Here is a 19,267-nt window from a genome sequence, read left to right as displayed (position 1 = left end):
TTTTATGAGGAGCATTAAACTAAGAATTCTACCTTTCCCTCCCTCTCTCACAGCCATGTCATGAACCGCCAAGGCCTTGGCAGAGCAGTACATAATGTATGATGATATTAAGCTAAGTGGGTGGAAGGCAAAGGATGTGCAACCTCAGCTGCCAAGCCTCGCTGTGGAAGCTCAATAACAAGGAAATGAGCTCATCATATCGGACTGTTGTAAAAAAAAAAAGAACTGTAATTTCCCCCTTTGTGCTGCAGCGTCGCAACAAAAACACGGAGGGTAATCACGACAGCTGTGTTTGACCATGTCATGTGTTGGATTGAAGGATATAGTTTCTTTTAAAAGCTCTTAGGGACTGTTTTTTTTATCTGCCAACAAAGTGGAAAAATTAAACATGATGTATTTTGGCACACAGTTGCATGAATGTGTATCCAGACACATGCACATCATGCCCCCTCTTCTGGCGATCCGGAGTTACTGCACACATAATCATTGAATTAGATCATGATACAATGAAATAAACAATGTTGCATATCAAAGATGATCAAGGGGACTTTAATCAGCACATTGGCAATTTATGACACGGAACAGACGACTGTAGTGCAGATCATTTGTATAAAAAACATTAAAATGTAGTAAAAGTACATTTAGGTAATGCTTGAGAATATATACATGCTTATCATACCACTTAAGGTTAAGGCTACGGACACATTTGGCACACATCTAGATCCAGAGTTCATCGCTGCTGCTCGGACCAGACATCATGTCTCATTCACAGAATAAACCTTGTGGAGTCTAGACTGAGGGACTCCTTTAGCTATTGTGTGTTTTTGTGGCACAAAGAGAAAGACAAATAAGTTAAAGATCCAGTTCTAGGTTACATTACGAGACAAGACATCATTATGTAGACAGTGAACAGACTCAGAAGGACATGATTGCAGAGCTACAAATGTTTCTGCTATCATTAAGTTGTCTCGTTATCTACACTAAACCCTGCTTCTCCTTGTTCAAGTCATTGTTCTCCCGAAACAAGCCCGATACACTTTGTAAAACGGCAATCAGTGTTGTGAAGAAATAAACAAAGAGGCTAACGTTTCTAACTTCTAAATAATGGATGAACTCTTTGTTACAGACAGTCTTTGTCTTCATTAAAGAAACATGCACGGGGGTCAGGAGAGCAGCTCCCCTGGTTAATGCTATCCTCAGGGCAATGTTGAGTGTTTCATTAGTGAAACATAACGATCAGATAAACATTCAAAACTACGAACTGCAGTATCCGCATGTGAAGGCAACGTGGTGCTTGATCAGTTCAAAGGCAGCAAAAGGAGAAGCTGTTTGAAACTGCATACTGGAGCTCATGGGAGAGAAAACAAATCAATCCCACTCGGTCTGTTTGTGGTCCTGTTTCTGGGAGCCCTTTCCCTGATTGTCTTGAAAAAAGAGAGACCTTAAAAGATGTATTTCCTTCAGTCTGCATGAATTTTCACATCAACCTTCTGTCTGTGGCTACGTGTTTTTAGAGCCAAAAATTAGCTCTGAGTATAAAGGACATCATGGTATTTTAAAATAAGAGTATTTGGTGTCAGAAAAAGTTGTACGGTATGCTTAATGCCTCAATTTACTTGTTCTTAAGAGGTTACCTATTGAAATACTGTAAAAAGGACAATCAGCACCATGTAAACACTACTGTATGTACCTACTCACTATCTTGGCAATGGGTCCTGTTTCTTGTTCAGCAGCGTGCATCATTTAATACATAAGAAATACTGTTTGTTTAAAAAAACCAAAAACAATAAGGAACAGAGAAATGTCTGTGCGTTCATGATGCTGCAGAGTCCATAAAGAAGGAAAGGTCCAGTCATTTATCAGCCTGCGGTTTCTTCTTCGTGGAGCCGAGGACAAAAGGAAAAACAAGGGGTCTGCTAAGTAGACGGTTACGAATTCTCCTTCTGCAGAGTGCTGCTCCAGCTGATGGCGACTGCTCCTTCAGATGACCCAGATACAGCGTGCGGGTACAGAGACACTGGGCGTCACGAGTGTGCAGCGAGTCCCTGCCATCAGCGGGGGGGGGCAGCGAGGCGTCTGAGGTCACTGAGGTCAACTTCAGTTCACCAGCAGGTTGTCCTCGTATGTTGTCGTTCTGGGGGGGAAATCAAAGACAGACGACACGTGTAATGATTTATAATGTTGATGATTATTTTACATCATTATCATAGATTCTATGATATATGTGGGAAAAGGATAAAAAAGTGAATCAAATCTAATCCTCACCTGTGTTTAAAATATATATTTTGGGGGGTATAGTGCTTTTATTTTGATAGTGAAAACAATGATACAGACAGGAAATGTGAGGAAAGACAATGGTATTGAATATACCATAACAACTAGGCAACCTTACACCTTATTACATTCATTTTTGGACGACAGTTTACTGATTACATGACTTTTTTTCCCTCTTTTTTCTGACTGTTCTGATCTCTCAAAGTTAGAAATGAATCGAGGTTGCGACTGTCTTCAGGTTAACATGACAGTAACTCTTGTAATGTCTTTCCCCTGGTTTTCCTTGTCGCTACAGTCTGTTATAAATGTACAATGCTGACATGTTGTTTGGATATATTTAGATACACTCATTCCATAAAAAATATCCTTCCTTCTCACCTGTCACAGCAGCAGAAGAAGGAGCACGGCGAGGTCTCCAGAACCCTGAACTTCCCTGAGTTGGGTGCATCTGTACACTCTGCTATGAAGGCGTGCAGGTCTGTGATGTGAATGGCTTCCTGGGTTTGGTGCTGTGGAATCATTATATTTTATTATGAAACTGTTCGCTCTGATACTACTCTGGTGGTGTAAACAGTCCTTTCCTACCTTGATGGTCTCGTAGGCTCCCGTGATGAGAGCGATGAACAGCGACAGCACCATGTAGATGAAGAGGGAGATGAAGGTGTACAGGTACACCTGGCTGAACAGCCACACCAGAGTGCTGCTCTCCTGCATCTCTGAGAACGTCACGTACATGTCGTCCCCGTTAATGAGGGAGAACAGGCACTCTGACACCATGGACAGAGAGCGGAACTGAGGGAGACAAAACATTAAGCTCTATTAAACGGCTGCAAATGTGAATACAGGAGATGAACTGAAAGTTAGGGTGAAATTTGAAGTAATGGTACACAATATTCCACATGTGACAGTGAGACGCATATTTGTGGACACTTTTTATTTGTGCATAAAACACCAATTTATAACATCTCCTAAGGGAAGAGACGGACAACAGCTATGAGTGCATCCAGTTTTCTGTGGCTCAGGTGTCACGGAGTCACTTCCTGTTGTCGTATAAAAGTTCACAAAGAAACCAGAGTTTCAAATGAGAACAGGGATTTTCCTGAGGCTTCTATGGTCTCATATTGGTCTAATATTAATGCATGTAAGAACTGTACACCAAAATACTTATCAAGAACCAACGCAGACACTGTGTCTTAAAGGCTCTTTATGTCTCTGTAGATTCTTGCACAGTACAGACGTGTGAAAACAGACAGAGAAAAAGGGTGAGGACTGTTAACGTTTAAACAATCTAAAATAATCTGATGTACCAATTTTATAATGTAACACTGGAATAGCATGCTGTCACAGGAGGGACAGTATAAAAAGTGATGCCAGAAAGGTTGTGCATTGGGGGTAAAGTGTTCAGTGTTAAAAGCTGTAGCTTAATCCATGTTTCATTATTTTATACTGTTCTGTTTTATGACAATTCATTCCCCTTTTTCCCACTTACTTTTTCAATATCAATATAAACGTCAATATCAACAAGTCAACATTAAAATTTAAATGTTAATCTTTAAAAACAGGTAAGGAGTATGGTTTGAAAAGGACAGGCAGCCAAGCTGCACTCGCTGGGCATCACTCACTGGGCGTCACTCACTGCGCGCTGCTTGTGATTCTTTCTCTGAATGTCGCCACAGACGCCAAGTCCACAATAATACTATATACTGCAAATGCAAAGGCTTTCATCAGTGGGTCATAGGCTCAATCACCATTGTGTTACCTTATTCAGCGATAGATAGTGATTTAGCTGTCTTGCAACAACTGTACTTTTCTGGTTCACTCACATTGCTCTCAGACAGCATTCAAAAATGCAACTGTTTGCAAACAAGATCCCCCCATAAATAATATTATTAATACATAATATTATTAAAATAATAATGTATCAATCTCGGAACCTATCGGCTGTAGGCTGACAAGGATATAGCCTCTGGGGACAACGGTGAACATGTTGGGCGTGTCCAGTTTAGCCAGTATCCAGAGATAAGGACTTCCAGCCAAGACCTCCTTTTCAGTGTCACTTGAGAAGCGACTGTGTGTTAAGATCAAAAGGGAAGCGAATTTCACCCCTCGAAGTTATGTCAGCAAAATAAATGCCGTCATTTCATGGTTCATTAAATCCCCTGGAGGAGCGCCTGTTTATCTGGCTTCACTCTGGCTTACTTGAGCGTTATGATCCCCAAAAAGAAACTGTTTTTCTTGTGTTTTTCTTACCGTTGCAGAAATTTCAACATCATGATGCAGATTTGTAAAAGTAAAAATGTTAGATAAAGTAAAAATAGATTCCACATTTCTATGTAGAATCTGTAAATAGAGATGAACGTTAATGATGCATTCACAGCTTGTTTCTGCTGCCCTCCAGTGGCAGAAATAATAAGTCATTGTAGGTTAAATTGATTTTAACACACCAATCAGTTTTGCTTACCTTGACGTGGTACGGTCCCAGGACGATCCAGCCACAGAAGCAGTATCCAAGATAGATGACGGCCACGCAGCAACAGAACCGGATCACATTGGGGAACGCTGCTCGCAGTGTGATGATCAGGATCTACGGGAGGCACAGAGACATCAGACAGAACAAACACATTAGAGAGAGAACGGAGTTATCAAACAGGAGCTTACAACTTTTAAGTGGATGCACACGAGTGTATCTGTGACTTACATTGTACTTCTGGAAGAATGTGAGGTAGCGAATTACTCCAACCCACACCAGGAGTGTGGAGCTTCCCAACAGGATGCCACACACGTCATATGAGGACATAGTCTGTCAGGACGGAAGAAATAACAGATATTTAATGGATGCATAATGTCACTATGAAGACACCTGATGACTATCCATGGTTAACTCAACAATGGCATACAATAAAGCTTATTAGCATCAGGTTAACGTTTTTTATATAGAATGTAACATGAGAAAGTACAGCAGATATTGTCACACACCTTACTCTCGATGCCAATCTTGATGATACTGCCAGTGATGGTGAGCATGTCGCTTATAATGAGGAGGATGTACCAGCCGTTTATGAACTCCATCCGGTCTGACCAGCAAACCTTACGATCCAGAGTGTCCTTAAAGAACTGCACAAACTCCTGATACACACACAGACAGTAAGAGAAGAATCAGCCAAACATTCACGCAAAAAAAAATGTACACAACAAGCACAAACGGGTGACTTTTGGTACCTGTTGCAGGAAGACTCCTCGCAGTATGGAGCGCCCACACAGCAGCAGCGACAGCAGGCACACCAGAGCCACAGCAACATCAAACGCTACTCGTGTGTAGCTCTCAGCTGGGGGTTCAAAGTGGCAAGCAGAGCTGTTAGCAATGTTTCAGTTAGATAATATACAATACAATAACTTTCCTCATATTCTTTCGCAAATAGATCAAAATCATTTTCACTGGCGTAGTCCAGCCTCAGTATTTTTATGACCGCTATGTATATATTTTTTTTAAGTCCCATCCATCCATCCACTCGCCTGGTGTCTCACCGTGTCCGGAGATGCTCGGGTCTTTACACTCCTTTATGGATGCCTTGTTCTCTAACCGGATCCTCACCTTGCCGCTGTGAGCCTTGTTGTCCAACACTATCTGAAGGAGAGAGGCGGCCAGTGGACAGTTAATATCCTTTGAAACTGTAGTATTTAGTGCAGAATTGAGAGCACAGAGGTCACGTTGTAATAAAACACTGCTTTCATTTTTGCAGATTATTTAATTGGCTTTTGGCTTTATCTATAGGACAGCTGAAGAGAGACAGGAAATGTAGAGAGTGGGGGATGACATGCACCAAACGATCGGCAGACCGGGATATGAGAGCTAAACCAGCACACCCGCTGCTTTCATTTTGAAGGTTGATATTAAATAATTTCAAGTTCGAGTGTTACTGTGGATTCATTACTCTCCAACAGTATTTACTGCCAGTAAAAATAAAATGCAAAATAAGAAGGGAGTTTATAAACAACTAGTTTTTGTTTATCTCAAGTAGACAAGGGTTTCTGGGTAAATTACGACTATTTTTTAAACTAAGGGACATCATCTGTTTAGTCTCCATCTATCGCCGAATGAGGTAACACAATGGTGATTGAGCCTATGGCCCACTGATGAAAGCCTTTGCATTAGCAGTATTACAGACTGGGTGTCTGGTGCGACTTTTGCAGGAAAAATCACAAGCGTCGCCCAGTTAGTGACGCGTTTTCCATCAGCCAGCAGTGGTTGGTCTGCCAGAGAGGGTAGGCGGAGCTAAGCGGCTGCTTTTCCGGTCTCTGCAAGCGTTGTGAGTAAACAGTAATCTACTATGGCTGAACAAACAAAGCGAGGAAAATCAAGAGTTACAACCGGAGCCAACCGTGGACGTCACACATGCGACACTGTCTGGATATCTGGGAAGTGTGCTTCCGCAATTACTGCTTTTCGCCATAGGTGCCGCCAAAGAGAACGAAACTGAGATCTTCGGGATTATAAATTTAACTCTTTCTTAAAGGTATATCATTTCGAAGATTTTCTTGTCAATAAATGTCTGTTAATTCACTATCTATCGCCGAATCTATTGCCATAATGGTGATTTAGCCTATGGCCCACTGATGAAAGCTTTTGCATTTGCAGTATAGAGTATGTCTGAGAGTGTCTGTGGCAACATTCGCGGAAAAAATATTTGTTTTTAACTATTAAGAGCAAAATTAAGACTTTAAAATAACAAGTTATTCCTCATAATTAGTTATTATTTGGTCGTTTGTCCGCGCCTTTGTTGCTCACCTTTATGTAAAAAGTGTAGCAGTCTGGGATTTCGTTGTTGATGATGGTCTGTATATTGATCGCCTTCAGCTGGAAGTCTATGGTCACATTAATGAGCCTTAAAGAAAGAAAAGACAAGCAGATAAATGAGAGAGAAACAGACACAGGCTGTGGCGCAGAAGCAGATATTTCATGTTTCTAATGTGACTACAAAGACCAGAAACACACACGAAGCAGGAAGGGAAACGTTGCATACCTGTGTGTGTGTTTTTGTACAGTGACCTCGTATACCTGTTTGAGTGTGCGTGTGCAGCAGAGATAAGCGACCTGTTGAATGGCATCATCAGATACTACAGAGATAAAGGTCGCCAGGGGAAGCGAAACGAGGTGAAGACGGAGCCATGAGAAAAATGAAGCCTTACTTGTGGAACTTGAGCGTAAAGTTCTTGTAGTTGTTGCTGAGCCGACCTGGAGGCACCGAGAGCGGATTAACGCCTATACAGTCTGAAAATAGAAGAAGGACCAGACAGAAAAGAGGCATGTTGACTAAATATCAGCATATATTGAGAAAGAAATCAGAGAGAGTTGAAAGAAAGGAGAAAGAGTTTCACATTTCTGTCAGTTTGCTGTTTTTCCCACCATAAAGACTTCATCATAAAAATGGAGGCATGAAATCTTATTAGCATTAATAGAAGTAGAAGGTTGCAAAGAAGCGGTGACACACTTGTGATAAAAAGAGAAGAAAGATTTGAACAGGAGGTCGTTTCTACTTCGTACTTCCTCAAATCAATGTGTCTTTTTGACATTCAGAGGAAGTGAGAAACTCTGAGGCTACGCAACAACTTCTCCCTGGAATCGTGTGAGTTACAGACTGTAAACACACACACACACAAATATGGTGAATGTAGAAAAATGCTGGTGGCAAAGAGTTATCAGTAACCCTTCTTCTACTTTAACTTCCCTTAATATGAGGACGTTTGAAGTGTTGATAAACGCACAGTATTTAATGGTTGTATCTTCTTCTATGGAGACATATTTCATTTTATAATAACTTTGTTTTACTTTATAATCATTCATTATCTGTTTATACACCAGCCTCTTTTAGTGACACCCACAAGAGGGCAATTAACCAACTGTTCTGTCCTTCGTTTTGAACAAAGGGTGATCTGCATAAAAGGTCACAAACATGTAGCCATTCAGCCAATTACTTTCCCCTTGACAATACAAATTCTAGTAATAGCTATATTGCCATTGCACATTTTTTTTTATATAATTGTCTTAATTCTTTATTGAGAGGACAGTGAATAGTGTCCGAAACAGGGGAAGAGGGTGGGGATGACAGGTGGCAAAGGGCCGTGTCGTGACCTGTTGTATTACGACAAAGCCTGCATTTCTGAGGCATGACTTTAAATCGTATGTGGTTCACGCTGCTCCTTTAAGTCCATGGAGAACTTTTATGCAGGTGGAATTATGCTTTCTGCTTGAGCAATGCCAGGGGATGCAAACAAAGTATTACAGTAGAAATAAAAACAAATTCAGTCATTTACATTTATCATAATCCATCCATCCATCCTCTATGCTGCTTATCCTCTTCAGGGTCGGGGGGGTGGCAGGTATTTAAGATTTAGTCTTAGTCTTTAGATGGAAATGCTTATTAGTTTTAGTCTCATTTTAGTACTCCTTATAGTTTTAGTTGACAAAAAAACCCAAAACATTTCTGTCCAGTCTTAGTCAATAAAACTAAGAAAATATGACCCCCCTCCCCCCAGTCTGCTTCAGGTAAAAGTATCACTTTAAATTTCAGCAGATCATCCATACGGTAAAAGAACGATGAGGGCTCAACGTCTAAAGACGCCGGATTACATTTTTATGCTTGGTCCGAACTTTTCGTCATCGCTTCTCATTTAAACAGTCTGACCGAAGCAGACAGCCGATCATTGCTCCTTTTTGTGTGGAAGAAGCATCAAAAACGGCCCTTTTTCTTAGCGCGTGCACAGAGCCTGAAGCAGAAGGCCAAAGTTAAAAGAGAAAGTCCATAAACACTTTGGTGATACCTGTTATCTTTAACTGGTTCTTGCGGCTTTAAAATATCATGGGTTTTGAATGTCAGAAAGCCCACCTCTAACATTTTAGTCTCATCATCGAAAACACATTATTAATATTAATATTTATTAATATTTAATTAATATTCCCATCATTTCAGTGGAATGTGACATAAAAGCCAAAACATGACTTTGGACTTTTACACTTACTTTCAATTCTTTAAATCACCCTTTGAAGCTCTTTGTTTGAGAATGCACACCAGCTCTGGTAGGCACTTAGGTGAGAGTGCATCTCACACATTCCTCCTACTCACTCTTTCTATTTCTTTTGAAGTGGTAGAAGAATTTGCTTTTGTTGCTCCCTCGGGCAACTGCTGTCACCCTGCATAGTCTGCAGATTATTGTACTCTGCTTGACTTCTGATTATTCTAAACAAAGTGATATACAGACCATGCATGGAGCAGCATTTTTAGGTCAATCTTTACGTTATGTCGCCTGTTTCTGCAGCACTTTCTCCACTCGTGTGTACAGTGAAGAGTACACTGGGGTTGTCAGCTGCTCTGGCTTTAATGGAGTGGCACTAATTCTTATGGTGCAATATGGTGCAACAACAACAGAGCTAATAACTTGTCAAAGAGAGAAAAAGTTCACACATTAGCATGACATAGGGATAACCATAGACTGTATAAAAAGATGGACGACATGAAGTCCCTTAAAACGTTTGGAGCGCCCCCTGCTGACTGGCTGCAGTAAAGGTCATAAAGCCCGCCTCCTCCATGTTAACAGATGGGACATGAGTCAAACTATAAAATCCAAATACACTTCAAATCAATGTTTCTCAAACATGGTTCCTGTCATTATAGTTAGTTCTTATCATGCTGATTTACGTCCAAGTGTTATTTTTTCTGACAAGTTTATTTTTAATTAGTTATTTGATGCCGTAAAAGGATGATTGACAGCTCTGTTGACAAATACGGCTCCTACAGTGAGAGGAAACGTAACTAAACAATCACTACAGTCGTTGAAGTTAACATATCTGTGAGCGTCTGCTTCAGACCAACACAAAGAAGCTGTTCTGCTGTTAAACACGCCGGCGTGCGGGATCCTTGCTGTTTTTCAGTAGGTTAAGTGTGCGTTTGGTTAGCAGAAGTGGCAACGGTTGCTCCACCCGCCGATCTCTACTGCGCAGTCTCTGGCTCCAAATGACGTCACCAGCGCACGATGGCAGCGCCTATCACAGGGGCTATTTTGCCATCAATTTCATACAATGAGAGCAGATGGAGACGCGTCGTCCATCTATATATACACTGGGGATAACAGGCCTCAAGCAATGTTGGCAATGCTAATGAAAAGCACAGGCGAGAAATATCTCCTTCACATTTTACAGTGCACTTCATATACCTGTGATGATGGTGGGGTCTATGATGAAGGTGTCATTGGCCGGGTCGATGCTTCCCTTCTTGTAGTACTGTTGGCAGAGGGAGAGCGCACTGTCATTCACACCAACATCGTAGACGTATGCGTAGCGTCCCACTGTGGTCTCCGGTAAGGCCAGATACTGGGGAAAGAAAAGGAGAGAAAAATGAGTTAAAAAAGTTTCAAATTAAGCAAAAAATAAATGAGAGAACAAACGGAGGCAATAACAAAAAGATCAAGAGTTTCTGAGCTCCGAGTTCAGGGGCTGAGCTGAACACAAACAAATAGGATTGAACACTAATCGGTGGATAAGCGAGAATCCCCTAATTACACCAAAAGACTTGGTTGTGTGCGAGTATGAATGAGCTACATTAGATCCTGATTGGCAGCTTGCATTGCCGCCTCTGTCATCAGTGCACAATCGGTGTGTGAATGTGTGAATGTAGCATGACGTGTAAAGCTTTCTTACTGATCAGAGGGCCATGAGGTCGTTGTAGGATTGCAGACCATTTACAGTTAATTCACTCCCACATACAGACTGATGCGTCAGTTACTAGCTAGCTTGAAGCTAACATCTCTACAACTGGTACAGGGACAGCGGTGCACGAACACAAATTCCTGTGAAAGAAGCAGGACAAAAATTTGCTCTGCTATATCTGGGAACACGGGGGTTGTGTTATATATAAAGTAACAGGAAATGCCTTCATACTCGGTTCAATCTTAACTCTGAAACTTTAAGTACAGGAGCAGCTTTACCGTTTTCCCCAGGGCTTACCTGTTCCACAGTGTAGAAGATGTGGTCATACACGTCGCTCTGCGTGTAAACTGCAAAGGAATCATCTGAGGACTCGTCGTAGTCTTTGAGGAAGAGGTGCTTGAAGGTCATCGTGTTCTCCTCCTTGAAGGTCACCACCACCTGGTTACTGAGGCCGAACAGCACCAGCTGCAGCAAAGAGGGGATGGTGATGTCAGAGCAAAGGCAAAGGAGAGGACAGAGAAAACCCAGAGGAAGTACGTTCCAGGTGCACCTGTAAGACTGCAGGTGTTGTGTTTAACAACTCATGTCTAATTTATGACTTGTCAATCAGAATGTCTGTGTGTGTTTTTGCACCTCATAAATCCCTGATGGCTCCCACCCAGGAAGTAAATTGCATACATTTCTGACTCCATAATGTACTACGGTGGAGGTGAGAACATAGCTTCCTCTTGCAGCTCACCACCACACAATTTACAGACAACATAACTTTATTTATAAATCATACAGACACGAGCTGAGGCCAGATAGTGCACATACACAAGAAAATAGATACATAGGTGTAAATGTACCTGAGCTGTGACGATAATGATCTTGAGCAGCTGCAGGATCAGCTTGTAAGGCTTGCGCCCCTTGGCGTGATATTTATCGCAGGGACTCATGAAGAAATACTTCAACTTCCGGCGAATGGCCTCCTCTTCCCGCTCAACGCCGACCCAGTGACCCGACATCGGCGTGGAAAAACGTTTATTGCCATGGTTGTTGCCATGGTTGTTGCTCTGGTGGTGCTCTTCATGCTCTCCGCTGCCGTCTATGGACCCGTAGCGAGTCACTGAGTAGCCCAGGCCTCCTCGTTCAGAAGAGAAAAAACATGAAGAACATCAGTCAACACATAAAATAAAGTAAGTTTGAGGTAATTTTTTTTTGTTGCAAAATGTGTGTTTATGTTATCCTTCACCTCATTAGGCATTTATAATCTCTATTTACAGATTCTACTTAATAATGTGGAATCTGTGGGCAGGGACGTGGACTTTTAGAACAGGAAGTGTTTGTATATGGTAAATGGACTTCACTTATATAGCGCTTTCGCAGTCTTCCAACCACTCAAAGCGCTTTTACACTGTCACTCACATTCACACACTGATGACAATGACCTAAGTGCCAATCTCCAATCAGATCTATGCCCATTCATACACGATGGCTGTCCCTTCAGGAGCAATTCGGGGTTCAGTGTCTTGCCCAAGGACACTTCAACATGTGACTGTAGCAGTCAGGGATCCAACCCCCAACCTTACGATTGAAAGATGGCCGACTCTACCACTGAGCCACAGCCGCCCCAAAAAACACGTATCAGAAGGTTGCAGTGTGTCCATGTGGAGAGGAAAAGCAGGCGGAACGTAATGCGCCGTAATGACATCCTGGCTCCCATCGGCGGTCATCTGACAACGCTTTAGCTTCTGATTAATCTCTACAAACAGACGTCTGCATGCTAACAGCTAACAATTCATTCTAGATCAAAAATTCAATTTGAGTCAAATTTGCTTCACACTGTGTCGCCAAAGCTTTAGCGTTTAGATTTCGGTGATTTCCTCAAATCAGTCAGAAACGATCCGACCATTTAAGAAATGAGCATTTGAAAAGTTCTTTTCTTCTCCTCTTGTGGTCAGACCTGACAAAGCTTGCATTTTTACAAATCTGCATCATGATGTTGTTATTTCACCAAAGGTAAGACCCGTCAGAACGGTTTCTTTTTTCGTGTTCGAGTGCAGCCTCTGTATTAATGAACGATGAAATGACTGAATTTGATCTGAACAAACCGGTTGCTTCCCAAGTTGTTAAGTGAACTGTAAACAACACAGTGCAAAGAAAAGGAAGTCTTGGCTGGAGGTCCTTATCGCTTTACGCTGGCTAAACTGGAACGCCCTCAAAATTCACCGTCACTCCCAAAGGCTATATCGTCGGCAAACTGTAGCCGATGGGTTCCGAGATTGTCGTCATCGTGACATGCACAAACAATATGCCCAGCCCAAAGCAGGCTTACGGGACAACATTATTAAGAGAAAGAGACCAGAAGACACATAGTTTATAACTGAATAAATAGGCCATCCTGACGTTTCTTCTAGTGTTGTATATACTTTAAGTTCCACTCTGGCTCTGAGGCAGTGTTGGCTAATTCAGGCATACAGTTACTTTTGTCCGGTCTGAAATATCTCAACATGTCTGAGAATATTCTGTGCAGACATGCAGGTTTCTTGGATGAAGTAATCTACCGATTTAAGTAAATTCCCAGATCTTCCCTCTAGCGCCACCATGAGGTAGGATTCAGTGTAATGTCTTCTGTCAACTGTTGGATGCATTGCCCTGATATTGGCGCACACGTTAATTTCCCCTAAAGATGAAATGTTCTCAGCTGTACTTTATGTTTGGTTTGTTATTTAACTAGCATGCTAATAGGCTAATGGTGCACATGGAAACATTATGATATTTCAGATGAGGCATGTATAAATGGAGCTATGTCACGAGGCTGTTACTCTAAAAAATGTCAAAGGGATGTTGAATCAAATGTTCATGGTAATAAAGCGATTAGACGACCAGAACAAGAGTCCCCATTGTGCAGCCCAACATTTGTGTCTGTACCAACATGGCTGGGAAGGAAAGCCCTAATCACATGAAATGAGCGGGTTTTCTAAAGCGTTGAGCCCAAGTCTCATCAGTTCTTGCCAAATTTAACTCCACCTTCACCTCATTGACACATTGGACGACTTCCAGCAACTGTCAGCAGCACTCGTGCCCCTGAGCCTGAAACATCTGTCTTCAGCTTTACTGCTTTCTCTTTCTCTCGCAACGTGTTCGTCTTTACTCCTCTCTGTCCTCTATGGAACATGTGCTCAACTCTGCTTCACATGTGATTTAACTCTTTAACTCTCTCTTAAATCCAAAGCTAATAGGGACTGATGGAAATAAAAGGATTAATGATTCAGAGCAAGGCTTTCTTCTCTCTTTCTTACCCTTTAAATACTGGAAAAACTACGACTTTACGTATATCTTACATGAGGCTGGAACTGTATTTTGTAATGTATTTCACAATGAAAGAGAGAAACCGTTTTCTCTCGTGTTTCACGGCACTGATGTCAGCAGTAAACGGCAGACATCCTGTGGACAGGAGATGACGAGCAGCAGGAGAAGTAAGGCAGATTCCTGTGAAGGTTAGGTAAGAGCTCACAGGCCGTAAAAGTCTGGCTAGACTGGGTCTGACAACAGTAAGTGAATTTCAGTCGGTATGCATCAGTGTTTCTGCACACTCTCCTCCTAAATCGTATTGCAGATGTTCAATTTCGGTCATAAAACTTCATCAGGCATCAACTTGACACTCTGAATCTGTAAATGACAAGCTGCATGGACCGAAAGAAACAGCAGACAAGTAACAAACACTGCAGACAATCACAACAGCAGGAAACTATCGCATCAAAAAAAGGACAACAGAACAAACAGTTAATGGTTCAAATCAAAGCTGTTCAACATTAATGCGGCACCGACCACTTTGTAGAAAAACAACAGATCACAAAGTTGGCTTATCAGGCTTAACACTTGTCACATGCCTTTAGCGTGCTTGACCTGACTGCCTTGAAGGAACAAAGAAGAATGGGGTCACTCATTTCGTTCTCTCAGTTTACATTCAGGGAATAACTCAAACTAGTAGCCGTAGTTGTTTTTAAACAAACCTGATACTTCACTCGCTCTTTACTGGACACATATTTATCTAAGCATTACTATGTTGCCCAAATTCGGCACGCTCAAGGTCAGACAAACTGCTGAGTCAGGATGAATCTAAGCTCAAGAGACACAGTGGGTCAGCAGAACAAACTATTAGCTTAGCAGAGCGTTTAAATGGAAATGAGAAGTGAAAGAGATCACAAACACCTCGCCTGTTTAACATTAGTCAGCACTAACTTTAAACTAGCAGAAAGTTCAACTGGATGATATTATAGGGAATAGTCTTTAGTCATTACTTTGTGGCTCCCCAATAAAACAATATAACAAAGTTTTATCATAGGAGAATTCTTAAATTAATTTTGTACGTATAATTGAGTTTGAAGGGAGATCATTTTGGTTGTAAAAAAGAGGAAAGACATAAACACATATCCATAGTAACAATGACAAAGAGATAGGGACCTGATAAACTAACACTTTACAACAATAACATCTTAGTAATGTATCTCTTGTACAGAGTATAAGGGTCACATTGAGGAAAAATAATCTCTAAGATTTCAAGGATAAAGTCATAATATTAAGAGAATAAAGTCTTAATATTATGAGAATAAAGTCAGAATATTATGAGAATAAAGTCATAAGTTTAGGCTATGGTTAGCCTTTTTCTGACACTGTCAAAGATGTCATCAGCATTTTTTGTTTGGAATCTGAAACATGAACCGTCCTGGTTTTTACCCAAAGCCATTATCAAGCTATTTTATCATTTTGCTTCATGACTCGGGCCTATTACTGACGTTAATGTAAGATCTCTAGATAAGCTTTAACACACAGTCATATCTCCTGTCCAGTGTGTATTAAAACACCAGTCAATTAGGGGAGATCGTACGTTTGAATACATTGTTTTGAATCTGTTAATTTTTGTAAACAAAGGACAAAAAGAGGATTCTTTTCTGCTCAGTTAAATGGATGCAGAAGAACCACAGATGTTTTCAGTCTACACATTCTTCTTCGGATTTAAAACCTTGCACCTGCATTACCCACGATGCATCTCTATTTACAGATTTCACATAAAAATGTAGAATCTGTAGGCAGGGACGTGGATTTTAGGGAAGGCAAATGTTCTGGTTTCGGTTGTACTACGCTTGTAGTCCCGAGTAACATTGACCAATCACGTATCAGCAGGCTGCGGTGCATGCAGGAAAAACAGTCCCAGAGGAGAACTAAAGCAGGCAGAACGTAATCCGCTGTAATGACACCCTGGCTCCCATCAGTGGTCATCTGATGATGATTTAGCTTCTTATTAATCTCTATAAACAGACACCTGCAACAAGTTTAGCTAGCAATCTGTTAACTTGAGATTAATTCCCTGACGCTGTGTCACGAAAGCCATTCAGAATTCCCCGACTCCCTCGAATGCATCAGAAATCGATTCCGACCTCTGTTCAACACACGAGCATTTTAAAAGTAGTTTTCCTCTCCTCTTGAGGACAGACCTGACAAAGCTATTTTTTACTTTTTACTATTCTGCGTCATGATGTTGAAATTTCGGCAAACTTAAGACCCGTTAATTAATGTCAATCACAAGAAAAACGCTTTCTTTTTCTGTAAACGATGCAGCACGCGGAACAGGAAGTCTTGACTGTAAGTCATTTATCGCTAACCGCTGGCTACACGCCCGGCACGTTTACCGTTGTCCCCAGAGGCTATATCGTCCTCAGACTGTAGCCGATGGGATTCAAGATTGTCCACAATGCAACTCCATTTCCAACAGTCGGGTCAGAGATTTGCGTGTGCTATGCTGGTGCCCCATGCAGAGACGAGGAGAGGACTACAGAGGTCTGGTTACCTAAGTTACGACTCTTCAGCTCTGACTGAACTGACTCAAGTGACATCACTCGAGGCAATTTCTTAGAATCCATGCAGCGTCCTCCGGAGCCACACAAAGGGTTTATACAGGTCTTTCTGCAAAACAAACTGGTGGAATTCTTCTGTTTGTTAAATCAATTCACGTTGCAAAATTAAATAATAAAATCTGAGCCTTCATTATAGCTGAAAATTAACAATCGAGCTTAAAGTTTCAGAGACCTTAAAAACTGGGTAATCATTTTAGTAGATTTTACTCCTTAAGTTGGTTACACCCTTCAATTATGTGTTAAATCTTTAAAACTTTGTCGCGTTTTAAGCTCAGGGTGTGTAAGCTAAAGCTGACTAAAATGTTTTCTGTACATGACTCACCTGAGTGACCGGAGAGTTTATGATAATCACATGTGGTTCCCTGCTGTAACCCATATTCAGTGGGATCAGTTCCTAAAAGAAACCAACACCTGTGGTTGTGAACCTGTGACAGTTTCTAGCAGCAACAAAATTAGCTCAGAGTGACAGCATTTTAATTAGCTCTGCTAGAAACCGAGGAGGGCGAGGTGTCCTGGATGTGACAGGGGTTGCGTGCCGTGGTGAGAAGAATGAAAACAGCCAAAAGAATTCAACCACTTCACATTTCATGCAGACAATGGGCAGGAGACGGAGCGCACACATATCTTTGATCAGAGGAGTGTGTCAGTTGTCATGGCGGATAGCGATCGGACAAACAAAAGTGGGTGCAGGCCATCGGCCGTGACGCCAGATTTGACACAAGCTGAGTAAATCCGTAAAAACATCTGGCTCTTCTGGTTCGTGGACACCCATGGAGAGCTGACACAGACACTTATGTAGCTACATGTCTGTCAATCAAAATCCTAACTGTAACTGGAAATCTGTCAACAACTTTACATCTGTGCTTCAATCTGGTCTGGCAGTCCACAGGAAGAGGCCACCCACAGGTTAAGAGCTTAAAACTTCAACTTCCACCACGGTTTGAGGAAACATCTTAAACACAATAAGGTGATGAGGTGATAACCATGTTCTGGGTTATTTGTGGTGACGAGGTGATTATTTTGATGAACTTAAAGGTCAACTTTTACAGTGTTTTAACTTTACCTTATCATGAGCATTATCAGACCAAACTTGTCCTTAATTACTTAAACCTGTAATGGCAATAGTGGAGATAGTTCTGGTATTAAGTGCACTTGTCTTGATATGCACCCTCCTGCAAACCACAATAGTGATCAAGGAGACAAAGCAGAGAAATTGTCTAAGTTAGAGCTTGTTTACTTCTGTTTCTAGGTCAAGAAAGAACGTTCACCCTCAAATATTAAAACCCCTCAAAGTACAGAGGAACACCACCATTAGAGGAGCCCTACTGCGTCCAAACCACATCGACAACCGCTCCAAAAACGAAAGACTCAATCATGCATGAGAGCAGCTTATGAACCGGTGCAAGAATTATTATTATTATGCATGAAAGCGTCGAGCCGTTTAGACGTGTTTATTCAGTAGGGAGGCTCCTTTAGATCAAAATAAAGCTACGGTTACTGATGTGTGTTAAACTGGAGCCTGATGTGGTAGTACAATGCCAGAGTCAGTACTGATGTTAAGTCAGGTGATAGTGCCATAGTATAAAAATGGCACAAAATACTGAAAAAGGCATCATCAAAAATTCAAAGAACCCAACCTCATGTATTTAAATGTCTTGTTTTGTAAATAGCTTACGTACTGGTGTAAAAATGACAAAAAGCAGCAATATTCACATTTAAGAAGTTGGATCATCTTTGACAATTTGGCAAACAGGTATTTCTAAGTTTTTACTGCTGCATTATTGGTAAACAAAAGGAGGCCCTTCTGTGACTGTATTTCAGTCACATCTCTGCCTGCAACAGTGACTGTAAGTCATGTCCCGTGGAGGAATAAAGACGGGAAAATCCATCTTTGTCATCCAGGATTAAACATAGTGTCATCATAGGAATGACGGTGACAGAGCAGTTAGGGGGAAAAACACACTTAACCACAGTAATCTCGGCTGGCCAGAGGATGACAGAGCAGTAATACAGTAACGGCTGAGGTGACCGTAACATGATGCATGTTCAACAACAACAGCTACAGTTGAGACAACAAAAGACAGCTCTCAAACTATCTTAAAATCTGGAGAGAACAAATAAAAGCGTGAATGAACGCGATAAACAAACTCTTATTGTAAAAAAAAAAGCGAATTAATCATAAGTAATAGCAAGGTTCATAGTTGAATTCAAAAGTTAAATATCGACACAACATTACTGTTACCTGTGGAGTCCTGTTCTTCTGTTTCGGCCATGAAGTTCCCCGCTTTAAAAACAATAATTAGTAAAGTCCTATAACTAAATCTCAGAGTGACCGATTGTTTTGACAGTACAGCACCAGCTGTACAACAACAGCCGGGCTAGAGCTCCTCTG

At 41.4% G+C, this 19,267-nt stretch overlaps 1 protein-coding gene across 1 annotated transcript; it reads right to left on the bottom strand.

The window, feature by feature from the left end:
• Positions 1 to 533: 533 nt before the first annotated feature.
• On the bottom strand, positions 534 to 19,252 carry mcoln1a (mucolipin TRP cation channel 1a). The gene is made up of 14 exons (XM_069665615.1): positions 19,118 to 19,252; positions 11,824 to 12,098; positions 11,273 to 11,440; positions 10,483 to 10,639; positions 7,462 to 7,543; positions 7,061 to 7,157; positions 5,800 to 5,899; positions 5,494 to 5,600; positions 5,251 to 5,400; positions 4,973 to 5,074; positions 4,736 to 4,858; positions 2,860 to 3,066; positions 2,653 to 2,783; positions 534 to 2,134 (listed from the first exon to the last, which is right to left on the bottom strand). Exons 1-14 carry the CDS (start codon positions 19,146 to 19,148, stop codon positions 2,098 to 2,100), a joined length of 1,767 nt encoding a protein of 588 aa, XP_069521716.1. The 5' UTR covers positions 19,149 to 19,252; the 3' UTR covers positions 534 to 2,097.
• Between the last annotated feature and the right edge of the window lie 15 nt (positions 19,253 to 19,267).

The sequence above is a fragment of the Semicossyphus pulcher genome, unplaced genomic scaffold (assembly GCF_022749685.1).
Source record: "Semicossyphus pulcher isolate SPU_LCO1_2020_fin unplaced genomic scaffold, fSemPul1.0.p SCAF_17, whole genome shotgun sequence".
Lineage (NCBI taxonomy): Eukaryota > Metazoa > Chordata > Actinopteri > Labriformes > Labridae > Semicossyphus > Semicossyphus pulcher.
The sequence above is the reverse complement of the archived record's forward strand: the minus strand, read 5'-3'. Positions and strand labels throughout refer to the sequence as shown.

Coding starts and splice junctions, on each gene's coding strand:
- mcoln1a (XM_069665615.1), bottom strand. CDS start 19,148: ATGGCCGAAACAGAAGAACAGGACTCCACAG. Junction 11,441..11,823: donor TCATTATCGTCACAGCTCAG/GTACATTTACAC, acceptor TCTTTGCTGCAG/CTGGTGCTGTTCGGCCTCAG. Junction 5,075..5,250: donor AGATTGGCATCGAGAGTAAG/GTGTGTGACAAT, acceptor CCGTCCTGACAG/ACTATGTCCTCATATGACGT.